Below are 24,583 nucleotides of genomic sequence, written 5' to 3'. Positions count from 1 at the left end.
ATGAAGCAGGGCTTTGAAACATGACATTTTAGGTCAGACATAAAGACTTACAGACAGACTGCCTTAGAAGACCAGGAGGAGGGACTCATTACACAGTAGTGCTTCTTTTTATTTATTTATATATTGATGTGTGTTTGTGTGTAGCACATATTTTATATATATATATATATATGTAAAAAACACTGTGTGCATTTGTGTGTATATACACACACATATCACATATTTATATAAATAAACCAAACTGTGCATTGCAAATTATCACAGACCATAACTGTAATAAAAATGGGCCAGTCTATTATAACACAGTGTCTCCTTTCAGCTTTAGCAGCTCTCAAGAGGACGTTCCTGGAGTGCCTGGAAGGTAAAGGGATCCCTCCAAACACTCAGGCAGCAGCAGCCTCAGCGTTTTACAGTTTTTGCTTCTACCCTCTGTGCTCCTAAGCACTCCACAGCTGTGGCTGTGTGATCAAACACTTATCCCTCCTCAAATCAGGAGATCCTGAAACATATAGGAACTCCATAAGTACTATTTCATCACATACATCATATACAAGCAGGGATCTTTAGTTCTTAGGCCACAGCTGTCGCCCTTCCAGCTCGCTAAGAAAAGCCTCCTGGAGCACACACACACTGTAAATTTTTTTCCTGTGTTAAAAGGAAGATGACACCTGACAGAAGTCTCCATTGCAGAAAGTGCGGCTAGAGGCAATTAGGAATAGCTCAGTACTAAGCTCTATTTATCATCTCCTTCTCCATAGCTACATACTTGCTACTCTCTACAAACCTTGATTAAAATTAATACTGGCACTAAGTGACACTTTCAAGAATGATCCTATCTACTATCCCATCCCCATTGCCAAGCAGGTTGTTTCAAAGCTCCCTCGGCATCACCGAAACAAGTAATCCAGCCTTATGGCTTGCTCAGCACATCTACGGCAACCACTGCCCCAAATGCTAGTCCTCATTATTGGCTTCTCCGCATTAGCACTTGATTGCTTCAGTTTAAATTATCTGCTTTGAATCCTTTTAGCCCTAAACAGTGACTGTGAGTTGTGAAATGAGAGGGTGGAGAATGGTGGGAAAAAGAGATGGATAGAGCACACACTGCTTATTTGCCTCTAGTGAGCTTTAAAGTCAGTTACAAAAGCCATAGCTGCTTTTGCTGATCTCTCCTGATCACACAGCTGTGATCTGACTCAGACACACTGACTTGGGCCATCAGCAGTGCCTCTCAATTCTGCCTTCCCATCACCAGCTGCCTGCACAATTGCAGCAGAGGGACTTCTTGGGCCCCCTGAATCCCTCATCCATGCCAATTTAGCAGGCGGAGGCTGAGCAGCCAGAGAGCGATCTCTTCTCCCAGACCATGTCAGGTTAAAGGCACCTTGCCAGCACCATAGGAGAAAAAACTTCCCCATTATCATTTGCACAGTACATCTGCTGAAGGAAAAAGGCTTTCTTTCATCAGGGTGGCATATGGTTCTGGCACATTACACGTAGACCAGCCTCAAGCACTTGCATCTATTTTAAATTATGTTTGTCTTACACTGTTTAATTTTGTTTTTAACCCAAAGATACTTGGCAGCTTACTAAATGTTAACAGGTTAGAATGACCAGCAAGCCTACAGCACAGCTTGGCTATATAATCTTACACTAACTGAGAAAACCCCTTCTAAATACCCATCGTGCGAGAGGGACAGGAAAGGCATCCACCATAGATGCTCTTGTCACAGGACTAATAAATAGGCAGAAGTCTTTCCTTCAGCTGTCCCTTCTGCCACCCAGGAACAGGGGCTACCATCAGCATGGTGTAGACAAGCATTTCCTCCGATAGTGCCTGAAATCTCATTGGGAAATGGGAGAACCAGTTTCTTATTACTCACTTAGGAAACTCTATTTTGCAGCAGGCTCATTTTATGTTGCCAAGCAACTTTCACCCCTGAAAAGCAAGTGCCAGGGCTGCAGCACTCAGGACTCAGGCTCAGCTCCCCAGTACCTCAGTGTAAAACTGGAGCACACATGCACTTACTTTAATCAGGAGCTTGTTACAACGCATCCAGTGTAACCCCAGCTAGCAGCCGTCAGTTCCAGCACTGGGATCACACCACCGATGCTGGGTGCCAAAGAAGGGCGACCGCTTTAGTTTGCCTCCCTTTGTCACCAGCCATCATCCTCCCCACGCACACACTGCTTCCAACGAATTGGCCGCAGCTGCAAAGACCCAGTCTCTCCTGATTTGAGACCAGCTCTGAGAAGACACTTGAAAGCCTGCCTGGCATGAACCTCCTATTGCTCCCAGTGCTTAGCTCAAAGCATTTTTCTTAGAGCTCCTAACAGAGCCGTGGAAGCAGCTACATGTGTCAGATTCACACAGCAGCTGAATGACCCATATTCTGCTAAACCCAGGATGAAAAAAAACTGCTGCTTCTTCCCAGGTTCACATCCATACGCAAGCACTATCAATATTATTTTCATCCACAAAACTGGAATCTTTGCTGTTGCTCTAAAAGGACGTCTAACAACTAAATAAAAATGTTTTGGAAAACTGGAAAGTCCCCCTGCATCCTGAAAATGAAACACTCCAGATAAAGAAATCTGATCACCTCCTTGCTAAAGGAGGATCTCTTCTGCAACCTGCCTAATCTGGTTTTAAATCAGCTAGTGCGAAACAGGAAAATCAGGAATGGTTATAAAGGATGCAATTCCTGAACTTAATTAAAATCGAAGCCTACATAATTGGGAAGTACCAAAGTGAAGTCTACTTTAAAGCTCTGTTCCTTGGATCCTGAAACATTTAGTTAAAAAAATTTAACCTGGAATTTTTAATGCTGTTAAGCAAAGAACAAATTTTTGTTTGACATAAACTAAGTGGTTAGATTTTGAAAAGCAAAGTCAGAAGCTGCTTTGAAGTAGAATTTCTGGCTACTACAATCTGGGGAATGAATTAAAAAAAAAATACAGAGGAAAAGCTTTGATTTTGCTCCAGTGTAAAAGCTCAGAAGACTCAATCTTGCTTGCAAAAACCTAACTTGCAAGAACAGAACTAAGAGAAGGAAATATCCAGATTTGAAGGATGTGTTGAGAGGACTTCCTTTCCTCATCTGTTGAATAAATTGGAAAACCCAGTAGATCACTAACACAAACATGCAAGTGCAAAGTATTCATTTCTCTGAGCATCTTACTAGACTACTGGGTCTGATTCTGGAGGTGCAACAGTGAAAGAAAAAAAACAGCAAAAAGCAGCAACATCTCTCTCCTATTTCTCTTACTATGTGATAGAACTAGTAAAGCTGGTGCAGTAACTGTTGGGAAAAATCAAGATTCCCAGATATGAAAAAAGATAGCAAGACTGGTCCAGGCTGTTAGTCATCAACATTAAACCAAAGTGGTTTGAAAGAGTTAATAAGGTCCTGATTCACCATATCACAGGTTTTGTTTTCATTTAAAAGTAATCAACAAATGCATGAATTAACACACAAGTTTCAAGCAGCAGATATGTGCTCTGCTAATACTAGATAGCACAGTGCTTAAAGAATCCCATGTATTAGGTGAAAGAAAATACGGAGCATACACTTTCTTGTTAACGTTTATGCAACTTTTTTCCTACTGAGAATAACAGAAGCACTAGCTAAGAGATACCTTAAAAAAAAAAAAAAAAAAAAACAATATTGGAGAAAAGTGGATTTTAACAAAATTCAAAGAGCTCACATGTACAAGTGCTGACAGCTGACACTGTGCCACAGAGCCTTTCAAATGTACAACAGCTGCTTTATACATACAGACAGGACATACAAACTTGCAAGTTTATAAGCAATCAGAGGATCGCTCATAGGATGTGATACTAGGTTAGTTTCTCCACTGGTAATTTTATTATGCTAAAAAGTTATTAGCCCCTAAGGCAAAAAGAGCAACCCTGACCTTCATCCTCTTCTCCCATCCAAAAAAAATCCACTCAGATATCACCTGTTTGTTCTAGGCACCTGCCTGTTAGAAGCACTAATTGTTAGTTCCAGCTATCTGCCTCTCAGAGACATTGCTGATTTCTGCTCTTTGGCACTGTTTTTGCCTTTGACTGAATTGTGTTTCACAGTTGACCGGCATACATAATTTGAATTGTGGTTTCACGGAAAGAATTGAAATGAAGAACATTGGGTTGATATCAACTAGTATCAACTAGAATCATCCTGCATCTTGCACATCTTTTTTCATCCTGTTTATTCAAATGTGAAACAAGGATTCCAGTTAAATTTCACACAGCCTGAGCCACAGCATGAAAGAAATCTTACCAAGTCTGCACACACAACCAGCGGTACCACAGAATAAAAGAGCTGTCAGACTTAGAGGTTCTTATGGTGAAACACTCTGAAATACTCTATACATAAAAAAGAGTTAAATTAAGACTGGTATGAGACCTTTAACTTCAAATTTACTCACCAACACATACAAATCCCAACTGTAAACAGTTATAAGTGCTTGGTTATAAGGTAATTAGAATATTTCATGTCTTTTACTATTCTATCATATTACCTCATAACTTGGTTTCCATATTGTAGCATGCTAAAATAGCACTTTGCAGTAACCCTCAATTAAGGTGGCGAGTGAGTTTTATTATATTTTTCCCTGTTCTCAAGGGGTGGGGGGGGAAAAACAACAGCAACAAAAACCCAGAACTGTTTGAAAGAGTTCATTTTCTGGGTGAAGTTTTCAATACCCTCTCTACTTAAAAGATGAATTATTTTGAAGCGTCTAAAATCTGTTTAGCTGGTAACAGGCAGTGGAGGGAAGTGAAAACTAGTTCTCACTATACTGTTATACTACAAACTGTGTCTGCTTTTAAGCTTTAAATCTGTAACATTGATCGAGTTGGATAAAAACTCAAATCTCTGCAATAATCTTCAAGTAATAAAACTACAGCTGTATGAAAAAATGCCCTGTCAAAAGTACAGGTTCATAGGTAGATGCTTAAGAGTTAAGAGGTTTGAGCAGACCGAGAGGCAACACCAGTTGTGCTTCAAGAACTTGCTAGTAGGACTTGTCAGAATGTAACAAAAATCTGTTTTTTTTGTTATTGTTGGTTTTTTTGTCAAGTATGATCCCCTCTCACCCCAATAACAACTTGAGGAAAACATACAGAAATGATTATTTTTTGTAATTTACCAAAATTTTAGTTGAAATAAGAATTTGAAGTCTAACTTTCCAAAATGCTAAGTTACATAAAGAGGATTTTAGCAGAGGTGCAAGACTCCTTGGTCATCAGGTTTCTATCTAAGGTAAGGGTTAAGAATCACCATCTGTTCATACGCCAGGGGAGAAAAGAATACAGGCGAGTACAGGCACACAGTGTCCAGGGTGCTGACTGTACGAGGTACACACCAGGGAGCAAGGCCTGACATAGGCAAGCATCCCAAAAAGCAGACTAGAGGTAGATTGACCCCAGATTTGTGATGCAAAAGAAAATACTGGAAATAAGGTGGCAGGTGCTTTTCTTTCAGAGTTGAGAGCCAGATTCAAAGATAAGGTGGAAGGTGCTTTTCTTTCAGAGATAAGAGCCAGATTCAGCAAGAGGCTTCCATCAGATCAAATGCGTGAAAAGCAAAGAGGGGAGAGTTTTAGGTGGAGATGACTGTGAAGCACACTAGAAGCCAAATCCATCGTGGATGGAAGGTAGCTACAAGCTCTTTCTTGCTGCTGCCTTTTCTATGCCATTTCCAGTTTCCTTCCTATGACTCTCTAGTTAAACATATGTAAGGAACAATGAGCTTTGCTGTTACCAGGGCAGTCACCAAACGTACTCTGTAATGTCCCCATGCCTCCAGTCTCCTCGCTTTGCCTCATCGAACTATGAGCTTCTCAGGAAAGGAAATCTCTCATTACTCACACACTTGCATGATCAAGAATAAGCACATTATCAGCAGTAATGAGTACAACAGTGCCACAAAACATGGGAAGGGAGCAGAATATGTAGAACTGGAGAGTGGGCCTGAGGGTGCAAAGGCAAAGATGTTGACTGCTTTGCCTGCACGGTGGATAACTCCATGTTTTAAATTAGCCCTTAGGAGGTAGGGAAAGAGATGACATGGTGCAGTTGCACTCTGCAAACTCTCTTATTTCCTACCTCCTGGAACACTCTGGCAGACAGAGGAGGTCTTTGGCCATCAGGTACATACGGTGGCTAAAACTAGTACATTGCCTTTAATGACTTCATCACCACCCCAAACAAGAAATTAAACTAAGTCTCTTGTGCATCACAGCTCCTAGTTCTCCTCCTGTTGGTTATCCCTTCCTTTGCAATTTAACCTGCTCGCATATTTTTAACCCACAAAGTCAGCATATAACTTCTATTTCATTATTTCAGCTTCTGTTTGGCATTCCTGTCAAGTCCTAACAAACGCAAGAAATAAATCTTCAGCTAATGTGTACTGGTGTAACTTCATCATGGTGTCACCCTGCCGAAGATTTGATCCAAGCTAGGAAGTTAACTAAAAGTAGGCATACATTACAGAAGAGGAAAAAAAATGCATGGAGTTCCTCCACCTGACTATTAACAGCATTACTTTGAAAGAAGCATGTGTGGCAGCTTGTTTAAAGTGCATTACTCACAGCAGTATCTGCTTCAGATCTTCAGCAGGTTAAGTCATGTATTATACTCTGCTAAGCTGACCTTCACATGGAATGGATTTTTCATAGCATTTTAAAGAAGAAAATTTGAACCCACTTTTTCAAGCAACTTAAATTCTTTTTTTTTAAATGAAAACACATTTACATTATTAACTAACATCATTTTTCCTGTTAATATTTTCCTCCCTTCTTATTCAGAATTAAGTGCTCTTAGAAACACTTTCTAGAATGATGATACAGAAGGTAAAAACTACTGTAACCCCTATTTCCTTCTCTAACATAGAAAGTAGTTCTCATGGGTTGGAATAATTAGTGGTAATACATAAAATCTCATAAGCACCTGTTCCAAATGTCTAACTTGTTTGAATTCCTTATCCTAAGAGTATTAGGAGAGTTGCTCTAAGTTTCCCTTATAAAAGGGATGTTAGAGATGAGCACATGTTAACAATCCAAACCATAACCCCATGTATAGGGAAAAGAAAAAAAAGAAAAAAGAAAAAGAAATTCCTACCTTTATGATGTTGCAGTCAAACAGAACGTAAGCACATTAGCAGGGAAGAAGTATTACGCTCACTACTTTGGCAAGGCAAACACGCCCTATCTCCAGAACTCTTTCAAATTCTTCAGAGACCCACCCAGCAAAGCTGTACTTCAAGATTTCTGACTGAAGGCAATCCTGATGTCATATGTATCCAGTCAGTGAAACTCAGGAGTCGTAAGGCTGTAAGGCCTTCCCTTGTGCCTGTTTCAACATAGTAGATGAGGAAATGTTCTAAGTCACATGGTATTTTGTTGCAGTACGTCAATTTGTCTCAACTTATACTGCTCTAGACATGCATGGGAGGATGCTGTGCCTGCTGACCGTGCAGAAAAAACCCAAATACATCACTTTGCAACAATATTTTTGATGCATTTTTAAATGAGATATGGGCTTTAAAATAAAGCTGGGGAAAGGTTTCCCCTTTTAACTGACCACCCTCAGGAATATTTCCTGCCTCAGTTAACTGGATGCTTTACAGAAAGAGTCCCAACTCCTCATATGACATAAACCAGAATTCTTGAAATTCCTAAAGTAGAGGGAACTTACACAAACTGAACACGTTTGGTCACATATACCATAAAAAAACATGTTAATTTTACTTAATCCAAGGTGATTTTTAAAAATTCCATGACTAATAAGGCTGAAAGTCATTCTCCACCAGCTCCCTCAAATTTCAAATGATAACTAATGGCATCCAAAGATGTTGGCACTACTCAGTATTCTAATGGTAGGACATTTAAATGATACAGAAAAGAGAGAAAGAGTGTCACGTGCTAGTTAGGAGCCTCAACATTTTGAGTCTGCAGAGAAGTTCCTTAGCCCTCTTTTTCTGCTTGCAGTGAACAACAAGCAATGCAAAAAGAACAGACATGTCAAAGCTGGATCAAAGTTTACTCTCACCCAGTATATTGTCTCTGAAGGCAGCTAATAGCAGATGGCTATGGAATAGTACAAGAACAGGATAAGCACAGTATAGCAATTGCTGATACCCCCCAAGCCTTCAGTAGTCTGGGGCTCAAAGACTTCCTAAACCAGAGACAGTCACTATGTACATAATAGCTCTGGACAGATTTTCTTCCTTAATTTCCAAAACTCCTTCTGAGCATATGGAAACTTTCATCATAATCCATAAAACTGCAATAAGAGAACACATGACCAATATTTGGATCCAGTTCTAATTTTCTCCCAAAGTGATCTGGACTGAAAGATCTGCTTTTGTTCATATAGGGTTTTTTGTTGTTTTGTTGTGAAGTATTGTTTTTTGTAGCTATTACATTTCTTCAGTCCTACTGTAAAATAGGGAGTGGCATTCAATAAACTGAAGCACCAAAGGAGTATTAAACATGAAGGATTATTTCAGGAAGGCAGTAGTAAGGCCTTGCTCTTGCTTTAAATTATCTCCACACTCTCCCACATCTGAACCATGAGAATGAACCAAGTAGAAGATTTAGGAACATTGTGCCAATTAGGAAAGCCTAGAGCAAGCTGATTCACATATCACTTGGCTAATACAGTGTCGGTAACGTAACAGATAATTGGCCAGAACACTCCTTATGCCTCCATCCAGTTTCTTCACTGTCGCACTACATTGCAAAAGTATCTTTTGCTTGACTGGAGCAAATTTGGGGCTGCTCCAGATAATAAAACAGGAGAATGTGGTTTCTACATACTTTTTTGAAGAGCATTTGTTAAGTAGAACTCACCACCTCCGTAGGATTCTATTACAGGATTAAAGATATTGCACAGTAAACAACAAGCTAACCATACCCTCTTGATCAAAGCTGCCTACTAACTTTTCGGTTATCACTGCGTTCTCATAGCACTTTTGCCTTGAGGTATTGCAGATCTGAATGCTGCGAAGAGGAAAAAAAACCCAGCCAAACAAAGATCGTAGTCTGTACATCTCATTAGGAAAAATCCCAAATGTAAACACTCCTTAGTTGTAACATAACAACCATTCAATCAGATGACAAACATAACTGGACAATGGAGACATATTTGACCCAAATAATTAATTGTACATACCACTGGAAAGGGCAACATTTACATAAAAGAAATTTTCAGTGAAAAAGTATTAGAATGAAACCCAACAGAAGCATTCACAACTTCTTTTTTTCCCCATCAGCTAAATACATATATTAAATTCCTGTGAATCCACATATTGGATGTGAGTTTTTACCTGAGCTTCTAAGTAATAGTTAACTATCTCAGTACAGAAAACATCCACAGCTAGTCTGTTGGACTGCATTAATATTAAATTCCTGGGATCAGAGCTGTTCCATATGATGGTACCTGCAGGAGAGTTAAAAAAAAAAAAAAAAGGTTTCTTCTGTTTTATTTCATACAAAAAGAAATCTGGAGAGCCAAAGATCAATGTCCTAACTACACTGTCTATTAGTACCTAGTCATTTCTGCTAACTGATTATCTCAATGGCAGACAATTAATCAAATCTCAGTGAAATACACATTCACTGAGAAAAAAGTAGAAAGGTAGTTACCTATTTTTTCATGATACCCATACAGCTAGTGAGACTAGCAAGAATCTATCATCTGACAATTAGATCTAATTTGATCAAATAGATCAAAGTTATATCAATAATAATATGGACTCTGAATTCTGTTTTCACTACCACTGGAACCCATCTGCATGCCATTTGGAACTGTTTCAAGATTGAGGTAAAGACCTTCATATTCTGATACTTTCTGCACTTTAGAAACAAATACCTGAAAATGAATCATTCCAGCATGAATGAAAAAACACATTAAAAAAAAAAAAAAAAAAAAAAAAAAAAAAAAAAAAGCACTATCAGAAATCAATCTTGCAATCACTAGCTAAGCTTCTTTTTCACATGGATTCATATCTTCTCTGTATATATCAATCTTCCCCTACAGAAAAGTAGGGTAAAGTCACTGGATAGGAAAGCAGTGAATGAACATTAACACACGCTACTGCTGGGCAAGCTACCACTGGTTTGCTAAGATGCAAAACCAGGATTATTAATAGGATCAGTTACGCCTTTGGAAAAGACTCCAGGAAATGATACTGACATTACCTGGTGACTACTTTGTAAGCAATCTCTCTCTCACACATTTAACAATTAAGGCTTGTAAATACCACAGTTATGTTATCTCTTTCAAGTTGTTGCAAACTTTTTCCTGGCTGAATTTCATTTAAATATTGAACATACGGTTTATTGATAAGCTACTAGGACAGTAGTTAACAATCATCTTCTATCTAGAGGCACACAGATGTATGCATGCTTTAGTGAAGAATTCATTTGGTTACAGTTTTGTCAGCATTTTAATGCAGAATCCTAGTCTGTTTTGTCCTTAAATTATCCTTGTAAAGCCTTATGCATGCAATCACAAAATGTTAACAAAAAGAACTGTATCTGAGGTTTGACTTTTATAGTTCACCCTTTCCATTCCAAATGTAGTGCTATTAATTTGCTCAAATAAGACTCCCATGTGCTATTCCTATCTTAGGCTGCAGTAAACCAAGGCACAAAATATTCTGTCTGGAACACCACCAATTTAACAATCAGTCAACCAATTAGTTCAAAAGAGTTTTTAAATTCATTTCCAAATCCATTAAATTCATTTCATTTTAAATTCATTTCATTCATTATCATAGAATTAAAAAAAAAAAAAAAAAAAAAAAAAAAAGCTGCATCGTTGATCCTTGGGGCTACAAGCACTGGTTTAATGAGTGTACGAAAATAAACCTCAACAATTTGTAACACATGCACATTAGAGAATATTGCAAAAGTTGTTTAATTACATCAGTAGATGACTCTCCTAGCATCAATATCTTACTCTCTTCTATCGAGAGAAGTGCAAAATATAAACATTTTCTTGGTAAAACTTAAAGAAAACCCCTTCGATGACTCATAGCCATCAAGAATCCCCCTCCCCCCCCCCCCCACACCATCATCTCATGATACAGAATTACCAAAAATGCTAGCATCATACTGCTGGATGTTTTTTTAACTTAGGTGAAGAAATGCTCCTTTAGAGGGATCAATATTCTGTTGAAGATGACCTAGCACTAGGTTCCTCCCTGAGAAGATAAAGAATTAAAAAAAAAAAAAAAATTGGTCAAGAATTTTACATTTGCTGCATTGTCGGCCTTTGTGTAATTCTCATGGCAATTTCACAATTTTTTCAGGTCCCCCACTCGAAAGGGCACTGCTGACAGACAAAGCTTATGTTTTGCAATGCACGTAAGTAGGAACCAGAAATGTCTAAAGGATGCTATAATTCTACACTAGAGTTTTTCTCCACAAAATATCTCAGGAGAACATCTTAATTTCCAGCTAAATTATTCTATAAACTCCACCTAGTCTTCTCCCCCATCCACCACATCCATCCATTCACTAATTCAGAGCTCAAGACTAAACTAGCAGGTGGCCACAGAGATGTAGGGGTCAACTACTCCAAAGACTGTCTTATTCAATATCTATTTTAATTTTACACTAAATACCCATTTTAAAAGGAAGATACAACTTAGTTCTCTGAGACAACAGAGCACTTAACTTCAGGAGAGGATCTTAAGAAGATGAAAACTGCTTCCTTATAGTTCTGAGGAGGTCTGGGAATTTAGACTAATCCCCCCTGCCATTAATATTTTCCCATTGCCATCATTACAAGCTGCATGTTAAGTGTACCAATATTAGCTGGTTTCCACTGTTTGGACCCTGTTCTGAACTAACTCTCCCCAGGTACTGTCTTAGGCACTTACTTTTCAGGTAATTAAAAATAGCTCTAATAAAGGATGTAAGTGTAAAAGTTTAAGTTCAACATCCATCTTACTACACTGCAAACATTTAATTTGAGTTATTTCTAATTTAACTTTTTTTTTTTTTAATAAATATCCCTTCTATACAGAATGTATAACAGAAGTGAGGAACTTTGTTGGAATTTCACTTCTGTGTTACCCAAGCTTGATTTTAGATTTCATGCTGCATTACAATGCTCTATAGATAGGCAACACAATGCCTATAGACAGGCTAGTCCAACATCTAGCTTTCTTTTTAATTAAAGGAATACACTATAAAATAGTTAAGAAACACTAATTCCAACTTTCAGTGAAATGGTAACACTGCTGATTAAAACATATCCTAAGCTTTTCTGCCAAGACAAGAGACCTGTTTTTTTACAGTTGTGAGAGTAGCCCAGTGTGTCCATTTAGGCCAGACCACTGATGCAGAACACACAGCATTAACACAAAACAAAGAACTGTCCCCAACTAAAAGGTTTTATTTGGCTCAACCTCAAAGCATTTAAGTGTTGCAGTAGCACTGCACTGGAGTACATAAATCACTACCAATCTGGCAGAGACTTCATACATTAGAATGACACTAGGTATAACTAACATCACTTTAAATATCATTTACTGCTGATATACTTTCAGATTAATCATTTATTATCAGATTTTTATACCTAACAATTCATCTTTATATACAGTACAGTGACATACATACCGTGAATAAGCCTAGGACTCTAAGGTAACAGCATCAGGTCACTGAATGCAACTGCAGATTTTAAGATCTTTTTAAGGTGTCAAAAAACCACAAGTTTAGCTTGTTCAATTCAAATACATGATAAGTGCAAAATGCATGAGTTTTAGAATTCATTTCTCTTATGTAAACATTGCCTTGTATACTAGTGAGAAATCATGAGCACACTTCTTTGTCTTACTGTGGATTCATGTTCTTACTGATCTTCTCAATGTGACTCAGTAGTTTTAACAATGCAGATGGATTATATGGGAAAAGATTTCTTCTCTGCAACCTCAGAATAGCTATTTGCAGTTCTTCCAAACATGCTGTTGATTTGTAAAGCATTATTCTTATGGGAGTGATGTTATTTGAAGACACCGTACAAGCCAGAAAGGATGAGGTATTAGATCCCCTTTGTTTCAGAGGCAACACTTCAGATTTGAGGGTATTTTGTTTATCATCTATGCAACTGCAAACGGCTTCCCTTATCTTTGTCTCGCTCTTGTAATTTAAAGGCATCTGCTTTGCATTTACCAAGCACTCTTTTCCAACTGACTCTAGTTCAGAATCTTCTGAGCTGTCATAATTAACAAGGCTTTGAAGAGAACCCAGCAGAGATGCACTATCAGTGCATAGCAATGAGTTAGACTGGTTGGACTCTGCAACTTCATTATCACCTTGCTCTGCTGTAAATACTAAGTAATTGTGAGAAGAGGCCAAAGATAGAGTCTGTGGAGCTGGTTCACAACAAGCATTCAGCAAACTTGCATCAGTCATACAGTTCTGTTTTCCTTGATGGGGTGGCTCGTCAGAAGAAATGGATTGAAAAGCAGCATGTTTCGTATCAAAATGGTTACAGACATTGACAAAGTGGTGCCAGTCTTCTCTAAGAAGTTTTAAATACCTTACCAAATACTCCAGAAAACAAGTTTCTGACGAAATCAAAAAATCTAGAAGAACTGTGGAATCAAATGCAATATTTTTTAGGAAAAATAAAAAGATACAGTGGGGATTATAGCCACTTGCATGCGTAAGGAAGTGCCAGGTTTCCTTCTCTTTTAGGCTTAAGCTATCAGCAGCATCATGTCGTAACCTGAAAAGTAGTTAGCGAAATAGATTAAGTTCAATGGAAATCTAGAATTGTTTAAAAACAGGTATTTTTGGAAAACATTACTGTATTTTTGGAAAACATTACTGTTGATTTTTTGTGGTGTTCTCAAACACAGATTTTAACAGCATGCATACCAGTTCCTGCTGCAATTAACTGTTTTTACAGTGACACATTTCCAGAAAATATTTTAAGTCAACAAAATCTGCAGAAAAGCACCTACTAGAATCAAAACAGAGGAACTTGTTTCATTAGAAGAGCTTTCTATGCAAGACGCACAGTTTTGAAATTTGTTCCTGCCTATGGTATATAACAGTTTGAAACCCAATAACCCACCAGGCACATCTGATTTGGCTGAAAAGTAAACACCAAAAAGAAAATGAAGTTGTGATACTAGAATGAGAAAGAATTCAGGCAGGTGTGAGATCAGAGTTTAGGAAGGCAGAGCACTTAAAGCAGGCTTCCTTAAATTGTACTCCTCCTCAGGATACATTCTGGAATGAGCAAAGTTACTTGCAATATATGAATTGTTTAATGTTTTTGTAAACCTAAACACAGACTAACTTTCAGGATGCTAAGCCTACTGGAAAAAGTGGCGTACTTGGATTTATGTGCCTAAAAAGAATTTTATATATAAGATACTATTTGCAATATCTTTTAATTTGAAACTTCAAGGATAAAAGCTTGAGCTCTTATAAATTAGGATATCATCGTGTATGAGAATTTAAATGGCCATGAAGCAGTGAATGTCCATGACAAATTCTTAAACACCATGTTTCAAATGTTAGTAATGACAGTTTTTGTTTTTTTTAAATCAAATATCTGGAATTAACGTGGGTCCAATCCTTAGAGGGCTACTATGCCACAAGTCCCTGAATTCCTGCAGTTTAGTTATAATATTGCATTCTTCTCAAACTCCCAAAGTTGAAAGAAAACAGCCTTCTACCTGTGTATAATCACCATTTTAGATCTGTGAAATCAATTATTCTGGATTACAATATACAATAAAGTATTTGACAGGAAACTGTTGCACAACTCTCACTTCAATCCAAAACACCTAATTAAATTATCGGAAAAGTTAACAGCTCTTACAGCACACATTACTACATAGCTTTGAGTCTTTTAAAATTATTAAAAATATACCTTCTTTATGCAAAGTCATCAAATAAAAACATTATTACGTATTTCACAACAACCTTACTAGGTCTTCATAGTTCTGTCAAATAAAAGGTATACTAACCTATCAAATTTTAAATAAATGAGTAACAATGCTTTAGCAGCTTCCCACATATCATCATCTTGCTCTATGAAAGTCAAGGAAAGCCATTCACAATGATGCACAACAGGGCGAGAACGTGAGGAAGATGTCAGATGACCCCTCCAAAATGTCAACAGTTGGGACATGGAACTCCGAAACTCTCCTGAAAACAGGAAGGGGGAGGGGGGGGAAGTAACTACATTTTGTTATAGTTCTTTGTTACTAAACAACATATGCACTTTTTAAATGTAACAATGCATAACACTGAATGTACTTATTTCATAGCTCAACTGAAATAACACAGCATTAAGTTTTACAGACTAGTTCTTGCTTCTTGATACCAAAGAAATTAAGAAATATTTTGCAGAAAGCCATGAAGAGTTACCTAACCTTAAATTCTATGTGATGGCTATTCTTTGTAACTCTAAACATAACAATGGCATCTAAACATTGGTAACTGTCATATATCCTGCAGAAAATGAGTATAGCACTTTTTTTTTTTTTTTTTTTGCAAACAAATATAAAACTTAAGGATACAGGCTATTCATAAAACATTATTCTTGGATGACAGTCACTCATCCCCCTTGGAGTTCAAGGAAAAGTAATCAGAGGGCACCAAAAACTTTTGAGTGCAATAGGGTGAGTCCTCTTAAAACTAACATTGCAACCTGATGAACAAGATTACATTTCAAAAATTTGTAGATAAAGGAAGCCTCTAAAAGTTTAAATATACCTACACAGCTGGGGTTTGTACTTTTCTCTAGCTTCTCGGTTAGGTAGCTTCATTGGTACACGGCAAACTATAGACAAGTGAATTGTAATCAAGTCAAAGCCACAGATTTAACGATCCAGTATGAGCGCTTTGGTGAGATTTCATCTCAGTCCTTCCCACTTGAAAGAACAATACAATTTTAAGGTTTTAATGGGGTTGAAGCTAGAACCCCTACTGTGTGTTTTACTGTAGATAATCAGTTGCAGTGATTTCTAGTCTCTGGGAACAAATTGTCATTCCTCCAACAAAACAAGGTATCAAGCTTGTAACACAGCCATAATCAAACGTACTCTTTATAAAATAAAATCTTCATGAATGATATACAGTCATATACATTTCTCAAGCACATATTAGCTTGGAGTAAAGGTAGATTCATGTGATGGTACAAAATCCTTGCTAAAAGTACTGAATTTACTGACCTCAAGGTAATATATGCACTGTTTTTCCTGCAAATCTTCAGTACAGACTTCCCACATGCTAAACATTGCACTCCTGAATGCAAAAACCACCTCAAAACATACATCTTTACCCAGAATGTACACCTTAGGTAGGAATTCCCATGCTGCTGGAAGGACACCATGGCTTGAAGAGCAAAGCTGCATGGTTTATATAAACAGTGATTAATGCTTTCATAAGACTTCTTGCAACATGGGAATCAGTTTTACTTACAAAACCAGCATTATGTGGTTTGCTTGAATGCTTGATTTTAAGATTTGCTTTTCCTCTTAGCAAAGACATATAAACAACAAATTGTCTTAGTTTATTAATAGATACTATTCAGACTGAAATGCTTCCCTGTATATCAAAGCTATCTGGAAGCTACCCTCAAAATTGAAATGAATTAAAGTTAAGCCACTCTAATTCATATTAATAAAAAAAAAAGACAGGATCAATCAGCTTCCCGGAAGGGAAGTTAACATATTAAAGCATTCTGGTACTTGTTCTAACCACCTCATTTAACATCACTAAAATAGAAACACCATTACTTTGAACTTGAAATTCCTTGTGATGGTTACAGTATTTGAATCTAATTAAAGAAAAAAATGTTTGTGGCATGGGTCTGGGGAAAAAAAGAGACTTTAAGACAGACAGATTTTTTTTTTTATATAGGTATCAAAAATAGTTTTAGGCTACATTTATCCTATTCACTTCTTCTTGGAGGACCTCAGAGTCTCTAGATGTTTTCAGAGGGTGGACTGTAAGAAAAATACTCTCTACAAATACTTAAAAACTCTAAGAATGCAACTGGAATCACAAATATGACAACTTCTAAAATCTGGAAAAAGCATCAGAAGCTGTCTTGCAGAATTCTGTAGCTCTTTTGCACAGTCAAATGAAAAATGGATTTTATGCTTTCTACAGAATGTAGAAATAGAAAAAGTAGAGTAACATTTACATCCAGAACTTGTAAAAAAATGCCCCAGTACATTTACAATACCATCAAATTTCATCCCTGTAGAAGAAAAAAAAAAGGCAAACTTTGACTTTTCACCACTTTGACAACTGGTTGACAGTAAGGAACACACATTCTCACTGGTATTTGACTAGAAACACTGTTTCAGAGCCACCTTTCCATTTTTGCCATGAAGACTGTAATCCAGGGACAATAAGCTGCTTTGATCACACAATTTGCACATCCATGCTCACACAGCTTAGAGCCAGAAGAGGTGCATCATATGCCTCCAAGAGGTAAAAAGGTGGGTGGGAAGATGCAATTCCAGGAGCATCTCGCAGGCAGGAGAGGACAGTCTCACTGCAGCACTCCATTACAGCATAGGAGAACGCTGAATACAACCTGGCTAGAGTGAAACAGCAATGCTTTCTCTCCCGTCAGGAATGCAAATTACACAGCATTGCCATGGCCCTCCCACTGCCTGCCTTGTGGCATAGCCCTAACACAAGAGACTGATCTGCTCTTCTCATAATCTAACTCATCTATTCAGTGGAACAAACACACTCAGGCCAAGCAACTATGAAAAGTATGCCTAGCACCTACTAATCCATAGGACTAGGCCTATTATAAGCGAGGGTAAAGAACAACACTCTCCTCTGTGAACTCCCATAATTTTCCTGTCTTTTACTTCACAGATTTGTTGTTTTTCTCTTTTCCACCATTGCCATTTTCTGCGCCCTACTATATTATTTGTCTGACTAGTACCTAGTACGTTCAATCAAGATAAGGGCATAATTGTACTTTAAAGGTCTGCCTCCATGTTAGAAACCAGGAGAGCGTTACCTGCCCTTCCTGTAGCTCTCCATCCACAAATAGTGTAGATGTTTATTCTATGGACTCTCTTCTTTCCCAGCTGGAGAGGAGTCTGATTTCCTCAAGCTGGCTCATCTATTTCATATATTTGCAAGTGTTCTCAAAAAAAAAGGTTTTCAATCCCAAATGCAGCTGTTTCAAACCCCCATATCCCTAGGCTAAGGCTAGGATCAAAGGCAAGGAGACAACTAATACGCAGGACACAAAGTGACAGTGATAACAGGTTTTCTGTGTGGGTTCCCTCCTCCCCCCACATTCGCTAATATTCAGTTCATTTAATTTTTAGAAAATGAATTTCTTCACACTAACAACTTCTAATTCTGCTTAATTCTATTTACAGTCTTAATAAGCTGTGACTAGAAATCTGAAAGCTTTAAGACTCTTGCTGCTTGATGAACAAAACAAAACGACTATTACCTTTGACTTCAGCTTCTGTAGCAGAGTTCTGAAACTTGAATTCCAGTGCTTTAAGCACAATTAGACTTAGGGCTCTGAGAAGGGTTTGGTCAGGACCACTGTGAGTATTATCTCCAGGATGAGGTTCACTGCCTCCAAAGTAGCTCACTTTTTCACTGAGAGGGATCTGGTTAAGCCAAGTCGAATTCATACCTTGCAGAACACCATTACTCAGTGCAAGCATATCCTCATATAAATATGGCTTTTGTAAGAACAGTGATCCACTTACAGGATCTTCTCTAGATTTGTAAAGGACACATTTTTTAAGGAGCATAATGAACAACTTCTTGAATAAATAATGAACTGATGAGCTAATGAGATTCAGGACATAAGAAACCTTCAAAAATAACACTCTCTGGCATCTCAGTGGTAATTCTAATTCAATTCTGGAAGCCAAAAGAGCTTCAAGTAGATCTATGAAGCTGATCAAATTGTTTGCAGGTTCAGAATAAGGTGAAGTATAGTGGTGACTGTCAAAATGATGGCACAAAATGGAATTATAAAATCCTTCAAGCACAGCATCAAGAGGAGCCAGCAACTTCTTCAAGATACCTAGAGCAACAAGAAGAATGTTACGCAGAGTTGCACTTGCTGAAGTACAACACAGTCAGCTATATCACTTAAAATATCCTCATCAGATAAGCAGCAAACAACTGATTGTAATCATTTTCAGTTTTTAAGCATGTTAAAAACACTACATTTTTAATAGTACTTTGCCTCCCTCTTTTCAACCAAGAAAATAACCCAGTGCCATGGATATTTTCAGACAAGCTGCTCTGGAGGAGATTAAAAGTAATTTTCCTCCCCCTAGTGGGCACTCATATATTGATAGTATCATAAATTTGCTACAGTACCTGCTTTAGGTAAAAATTTATCTTTCAAAATGTCCCTGATAATAGCTGTAAGAGTCCACAGACATTCTGATACTTGAGTATTTACAGTGAATTCTGACAGAATCTTCAAACTAAAGGTGAGCCAGGTGACATTTAACGCATTCTAAAAAAAAAAAAAGTTCAAAAAAAATCATGTATGCTTTATAATTGTGCAAATTAAATTCAACCACAACACAGTGATTTAATATTGTAGATTTTAAAAGATGTTAACATAGGCATAGAGTGAAACAGGTGGAAAAAGATACACTCATACATTTAAGTATGTAGACCTGCATTTACAGATGTGAAGTCAAATAACTATGTAATAGAATTTATCTGTATTTTCCAGAATGGAAAAAACAAACCTGCTAATGTCATGTGACCTGCCTCAAAACCTGATAGTACTGTAGAGACACAATAAGTTAATAATTCACAGTCCCTCACAACTTTGCAAGAAATATTACAAATATGCTTCTGAAAGAATTCTCTGTTCAGAGAAGGTACTATGGTACCTACAATACACATTCATCAAATCTACAAGTAGAAAAAACAGCAAATAATTGGAATATTCAGACAACATAATACAGAAAAGTATTTGATTAACTTTCAACAGGTTATTGCCTATTCTTATTACTGCATCACCTAACAGCTCCATTAACTGTAAACATATTCATAATACAGCTTTTTTTTTTGCAATATACATATTGCAAGCTTAAAGAGAATGGCTTTTTGCATCTCAGATATGTTTTTCCCCTTAAAATAGTTTCATAAACTCCAGATCTTTATACAGAAAAACATTCCTCCTCACATTCCAAACTCTACTCCCACTACATGTCTGACCTCCCTTCTTTCTACACATTCTCTGAACTTTGTGCATCTCCTAACACACTTGAAAAGGTCTCTTGGAATATTCATTACATACCCTTCCTATCAATCATTTCTGACCTCAAACCCCTTAAGATACTCTTTAAGGGAAGACTACCATATACTATTATCTTGTATAGCTTTCACCTTGTTCCTGATGCTGGGTCGAAAGACAGCTCAACAAAACTGCATGACATTTTGAGCAAACTAACATATACTGTACGCTGAACACCAGCAGAGTGTAGATCTGCCTTTCAGAAAGTTAGAGCATAACAGACATACAGGGAACACATGCAGGAAAGGCGCAGTCCTGATGTTGCTCCACAGGCCTAATTGCAGAATGCGTATCTTAAGAGGTACTTACAGATTTTACTGTAGTCATGTAGTCCCTGCTTTTGTGCCATATAAGCACTATAAAAAGCTGGCTCTAGAGTCAAATGGAAGAACCTGAGGGCACACATTCACTACCTCATTGTTTCTAAGCTGTGGAAGGTTATAACATACTCACCTCTTCCTTCAGCTGGAAATACACAAGAGATGCTAAACTTTTCAAGGCCATGTGAGATAACAGCCGATCAGAACTACTGAACAGACAAATCTGCAGACGTGAAAAGAACAAAGTATCTAAGTTATATTCCCTTTTCCCTTTTCATAAAAATATTTCAAAAGTTTGTAAAAGCTTACCAGTTTTGAGTCAATTTTTGTCTCCTTCAGAAGGAGGACAAAAATATCACAGTACTTCTGTCTTGTACTGAATTCAATTTCCTGGGACTGCACTTTTGCCACCATCATCTTGATCAAGGTTAACTGAAGCAGCATCACTTCTCGTGGACACAGTGAGGAGTTAATGTTTGCAAAGTTATTAGATACATCATCTGTTACAGAGACGACAGCTTCTGAAATATCAGGGTCCTGATGGCTCTTAATACCACTATTAGATGGCAGATGCATCCAATTACACGATTCATCTCTTTCTGGTGACTGCTCAACACACAGATTGAGGAAAGAGGTATAATGACAGCTCTCCTTTCCTAGTGGAATGCCTACCAGTACATCCTTATACATCTGCTGCAGCAGAGAGATCTTCATTATGAGAACAATAAATATTCTGGAGAATGTCTTATGTCTTCACCAATTACTTCTGGTCACTGCAAATTTGTTTTGAAATTATTTTTATCCATAAGAGAAACAGAAGCACTATCAGGCATTTCTCTTCCAAGTTACCTAGAAATAAACATTCCACTGTTACTGAACTTAACAGATAAGCAGGAAGATACAAAAGAGCTATACACATTTTTGAGTTAATACTACCCTTATTAAACATAATTTGAAAATACACATTCACTATGTTTTTAAACAGCAAGAGTGATAAGCTAACAGTTGCATAAAGTTTTGTCCTAGTGGGACATTTAAATGACTTAACTTTACAAGAATGACCACATAGTGAAGAAGTCTATAGCTCCAAGTATGATACTACTGAAACTAAGGCTGATTTACTAAGCCTAATGCAAACAGGAATGACTACTATTAGGGACTTCATCTGAAACATTGTAAGAAAATTTTGATCAAACCTTCCTCTACATAGCTACAGCTTCCTAAACCTCATTTCCTGTGTGCGATTCCTCCAAAAATAGGTGCAAAGCTGGAAAATCAAACTGAAAATTTTTATTTGAACAGGCAATGTTTATTGTTCCACTAAGATTGGGTAGGGCAACACATCAAGAAAAAACAAACGGAGACTAAAGAACAAATCTTGTACTCTGCTGCGCACAGACATACAAGGTGAGCAACATGAATACAATGGATGGAAGAACTGGGCTCTTAATTTAGCAAGGAGGACTGAAGAAAACACCTAACAGAACTCCTTTACATCTACACCTGCAGAAGTCTCATTCTGAGCCCCTAAATCTTATAACCTGGAAAAGATTTTTAGATATGCACAAGACCAACAAGGCCACAGGCCTGGGCTCAAGGGGCAAGTGATGGAGAAATTTAAAATTAGAAATTACTTAAAAAACAAAGTGTTGGAAGCCAGTAGAAATATTTAACCACATTTAGAAAATCCAAAAAAAAAATCTTTGATCACAAAGTCAATGGAACATTTTTCAATAGCATGAGAACACTCAAGAGAGCTTAAAATGAAAAGCTATTAAGAATTCAAATCTCTTTACTTTCAAGTGTGAGTATCTAACCACCTACAAATTTCCAGTCATTACAGAAGTGGCGAGACAGATATCAGATCTCATCAGAAGACAAAAATAATATATTTAAGATTACCAAGGTTTCTTTTTCAGCTGTATTAAGAGTAATGCTAGTCTGTAATATCAGTCTTTTCAGGACAGTTTTACCACATTATCTACCCAGAATTCTTTTAATAAAAAGAAAAGCATTATCTTTATCTACTGCCAATTTGGGAGTGGGGGTTGTTTTGTTGATAGGAATTTACTAATTAAATTTACTAATTAAAGACATTTACTTGAAAGAGGGGGGAATGTCAATGACTGAATCTGCTTCAGACATAATCAGAGAGAGCACAGTGAAAAGCACAAAGCTAAAGAGTAAAAAAAGCAATCATATCCATAAACAAGAAATGACAAACTCCAACCCTTACTTGTATTATTTATTTGTGTTATTCATGACAGCATCTAAAAAGCAATTAAGATAAGGCCCCACAGTGCCAGACACTTGCATAAACAACAGGGAACAGTTCTAAAGAGCTTATATACAAACAGATCAGGCAGAGAGAATAATTACACAGTAAAAACAGAATAAACATTGTTATATATTATTTCCATGATTATTTTAGTTAGGCTTTAAAATCAAAAACAAAGTCACATGGAGCTGCAGACAGAGGAAGGAAAGAAGAAGTCGGATAGAAAAGGAAATAAAGGAACTGAAATGAAAGCTCAGATGGCAGCTGAAGCTTGTAAGGTTTAGTGATCAACATAAACCAAACGAGTGAAGTTTAAGCAGTTGCAAATGCCCCCACAATACCCTAAAGCAGAATTATAAAACCAGTGTATTTCTCTAGGGTAGGATGCTTAATTTAGCATGAAGTCACAGAAATCATTGGTTTGACTGGAAAAAATAACAGTTTTGAAATATCATGCTACTGTTTATTTACTTTTTTATTTTTTTAATGCCATGAATAGCTTACAACAACACACTACAATTACTCAAACATATCAGTGAAGAACAGGCATTATTAGGGGAAACTCTGGTCAAATACCTATACTGCATTAGCCTTTCTCTGCTGTATATACTATTAAACGTCATCACATAAATAGCAACTGGGAGAAAAACTATCATCATAAAATAAAACCAGCGAACGCAGTTATGGCGCATGACTTAATGGATACGAGCTTGGAGGCTCTGCATCTCCTCATGACGCAACGGGCGAATAACAGAAAAACATACTTCGACCTACTTGTACCCGCAGTGACTCTGTAGGCTCATCTCTCATTAAAGAATAAGCTTCCAGTCAGGGCTGAAAGATTGTAACCGCCTCTAAAATGTGATTTCCTTCCAGAGGCTGCAAATAACCGCCACCGGGAGCTGTCCGCCTCCAGCCGGTCACCGCTGACGCCTCGGCACGCCGGGCGCTCAACCGGTTCTCGAGCGGCCGCCTTCGCCCGCCACAGCAGAGGGACCGGACCGGCTTTCACCGGGCCCGTACTGCACACGCAGCACCGGCGCCTCGGGGGGCGCTGGCAGCGGAAACGCTGGGCTAAAACCGCCCTGCAGCCTGACAGGGAAAGGAGGCGGGAGCGGGGAACCACTGCGCCACAGGCGCCGGCACCAGGGGCGAGGCCGGGCGGGGAGCCCCGCGCCTCGGGGGCCGGGAGGCAGGGCCTGGCACGGCGCCGTCGCCACCACGGGCAGGGGCCCCGGCCCGCAGGCCCACTCCCCCCTCGGCAACGCGGCCCCGCCGGCCCGGGGGTCCCCGGAGCTCCCTGCCCCGCCCAGCGGCTCCCCCGCACCCTCCAGGCCCTCAACGGCCGCGGCCCGGCCTCGCGCCCCCTCAGCCCGCCGCCCCCCCACCCCGGCCCGGCCCCGCCCCGCCCCTCGCTCCCCCGCCCCGCCCCGCCCCTCACCTGGCAGCGCGCGGCCCCGCTTAGTCACCCCGAACCGCCGCGCAGACGAGTCCCCCCTCCCCTATCTCCCCGCTGCTAGGCAACCGCTCCGAGTCACCCGCCCCCTGGAGACAAGGCGCGGTAAGGCCCAATTCTCCTCCGTCTAAACGGCGGCGCCGCTACAGCCCGCTCCTTTCCCCCCCGCTTTTCCCTGTCGCAAAACCCTCCCCCTCTCCGGCGCATTTACGGCAAGG

General features: G+C 38.6%; 2 protein-coding genes across 5 annotated transcripts in view; both read right to left on the bottom strand.

The window, feature by feature from the left end:
* CERS3 (ceramide synthase 3) overlaps window positions 1–12,773 on the bottom strand; it is a 47,677-nt gene extending 34,904 nt beyond the window's left edge. Inside the window, exons 1-4 of one of the 2 annotated variants that reach the window (XM_064517894.1) lie at window positions 12,643–12,773; window positions 11,112–11,219; window positions 9,339–9,451; window positions 7,130–7,360 (exon numbers count right to left, since the gene is read on the bottom strand). The gene's annotated coding sequence lies outside the window, so the exon portion shown is untranslated. Of the gene's footprint in view, window positions 1–2,029; window positions 2,191–7,129; window positions 7,361–9,338; window positions 9,452–11,111; window positions 11,220–12,642 lie in introns of those variants that run through there. The other variant, XM_064517895.1, reaches the window with a different exon arrangement.
* LINS1 (lines homolog 1) lies at window positions 12,399–24,571 on the bottom strand. 3 transcript variants are annotated; one of them, XM_064517892.1, is made up of 7 exons: window positions 24,351–24,571; window positions 20,941–21,480; window positions 20,765–20,854; window positions 19,375–19,516; window positions 18,482–19,072; window positions 15,009–15,189; window positions 12,399–13,753 (listed from the first exon to the last, which is right to left on the bottom strand). In XM_064517892.1, the coding sequence occupies exons 2-7, from the start codon at window positions 21,343–21,345 to the stop codon at window positions 12,856–12,858; spliced, it is 2,307 nt and encodes a 768-aa protein (XP_064373962.1). In that variant the 5' UTR covers window positions 21,346–21,480; window positions 24,351–24,571; the 3' UTR covers window positions 12,399–12,855. The 3 variants fall into 3 exon arrangements, with proteins under 3 accessions (XP_064373962.1, XP_025977506.2, XP_064373963.1); XM_026121721.2 differs by lacking the exon at window positions 24,351–24,571 and adding an exon at window positions 23,684–24,281; XM_064517893.1 differs by lacking the exons at window positions 12,399–13,753; window positions 15,009–15,189; window positions 24,351–24,571 and adding exons at window positions 15,209–15,917; window positions 23,684–24,281.
* Window positions 24,572–24,583: the final 12 nt, after the last annotated feature.

The sequence above is a fragment of the Dromaius novaehollandiae genome, chromosome 10 (assembly GCF_036370855.1).
Source record: "Dromaius novaehollandiae isolate bDroNov1 chromosome 10, bDroNov1.hap1, whole genome shotgun sequence".
Taxonomy (NCBI): domain Eukaryota; kingdom Metazoa; phylum Chordata; class Aves; order Casuariiformes; family Dromaiidae; genus Dromaius; species Dromaius novaehollandiae.
Note: the sequence above shows the minus strand (reverse complement) of the source record. Positions and strands in the feature narration are given on the sequence as shown.

What these genes read in the sequence shown, in the direction of transcription:
- LINS1 (XM_064517892.1), bottom strand. Translation starts at nt 21,345, where the DNA reads ATGAAGATCTCTCTGCTGCAGCAGATGTATAAGGATGTACTGGTAGGC. An exon ending in CAAAAATTGACTCAAAACTG is followed by an intron (nt 20,855 to 20,940) that starts GTAAGCTTTTAC and finishes TCACGTCTGCAG; the next exon opens with ATTTGTCTGTTCAGTAGTTC. An exon ending in ATTTATTTAAAATTTGATAG is followed by an intron (nt 13,754 to 15,008) that starts GTTAGTATACCT and finishes ACTACTTTTCAG; the next exon opens with GTTACGACATGATGCTGCTG.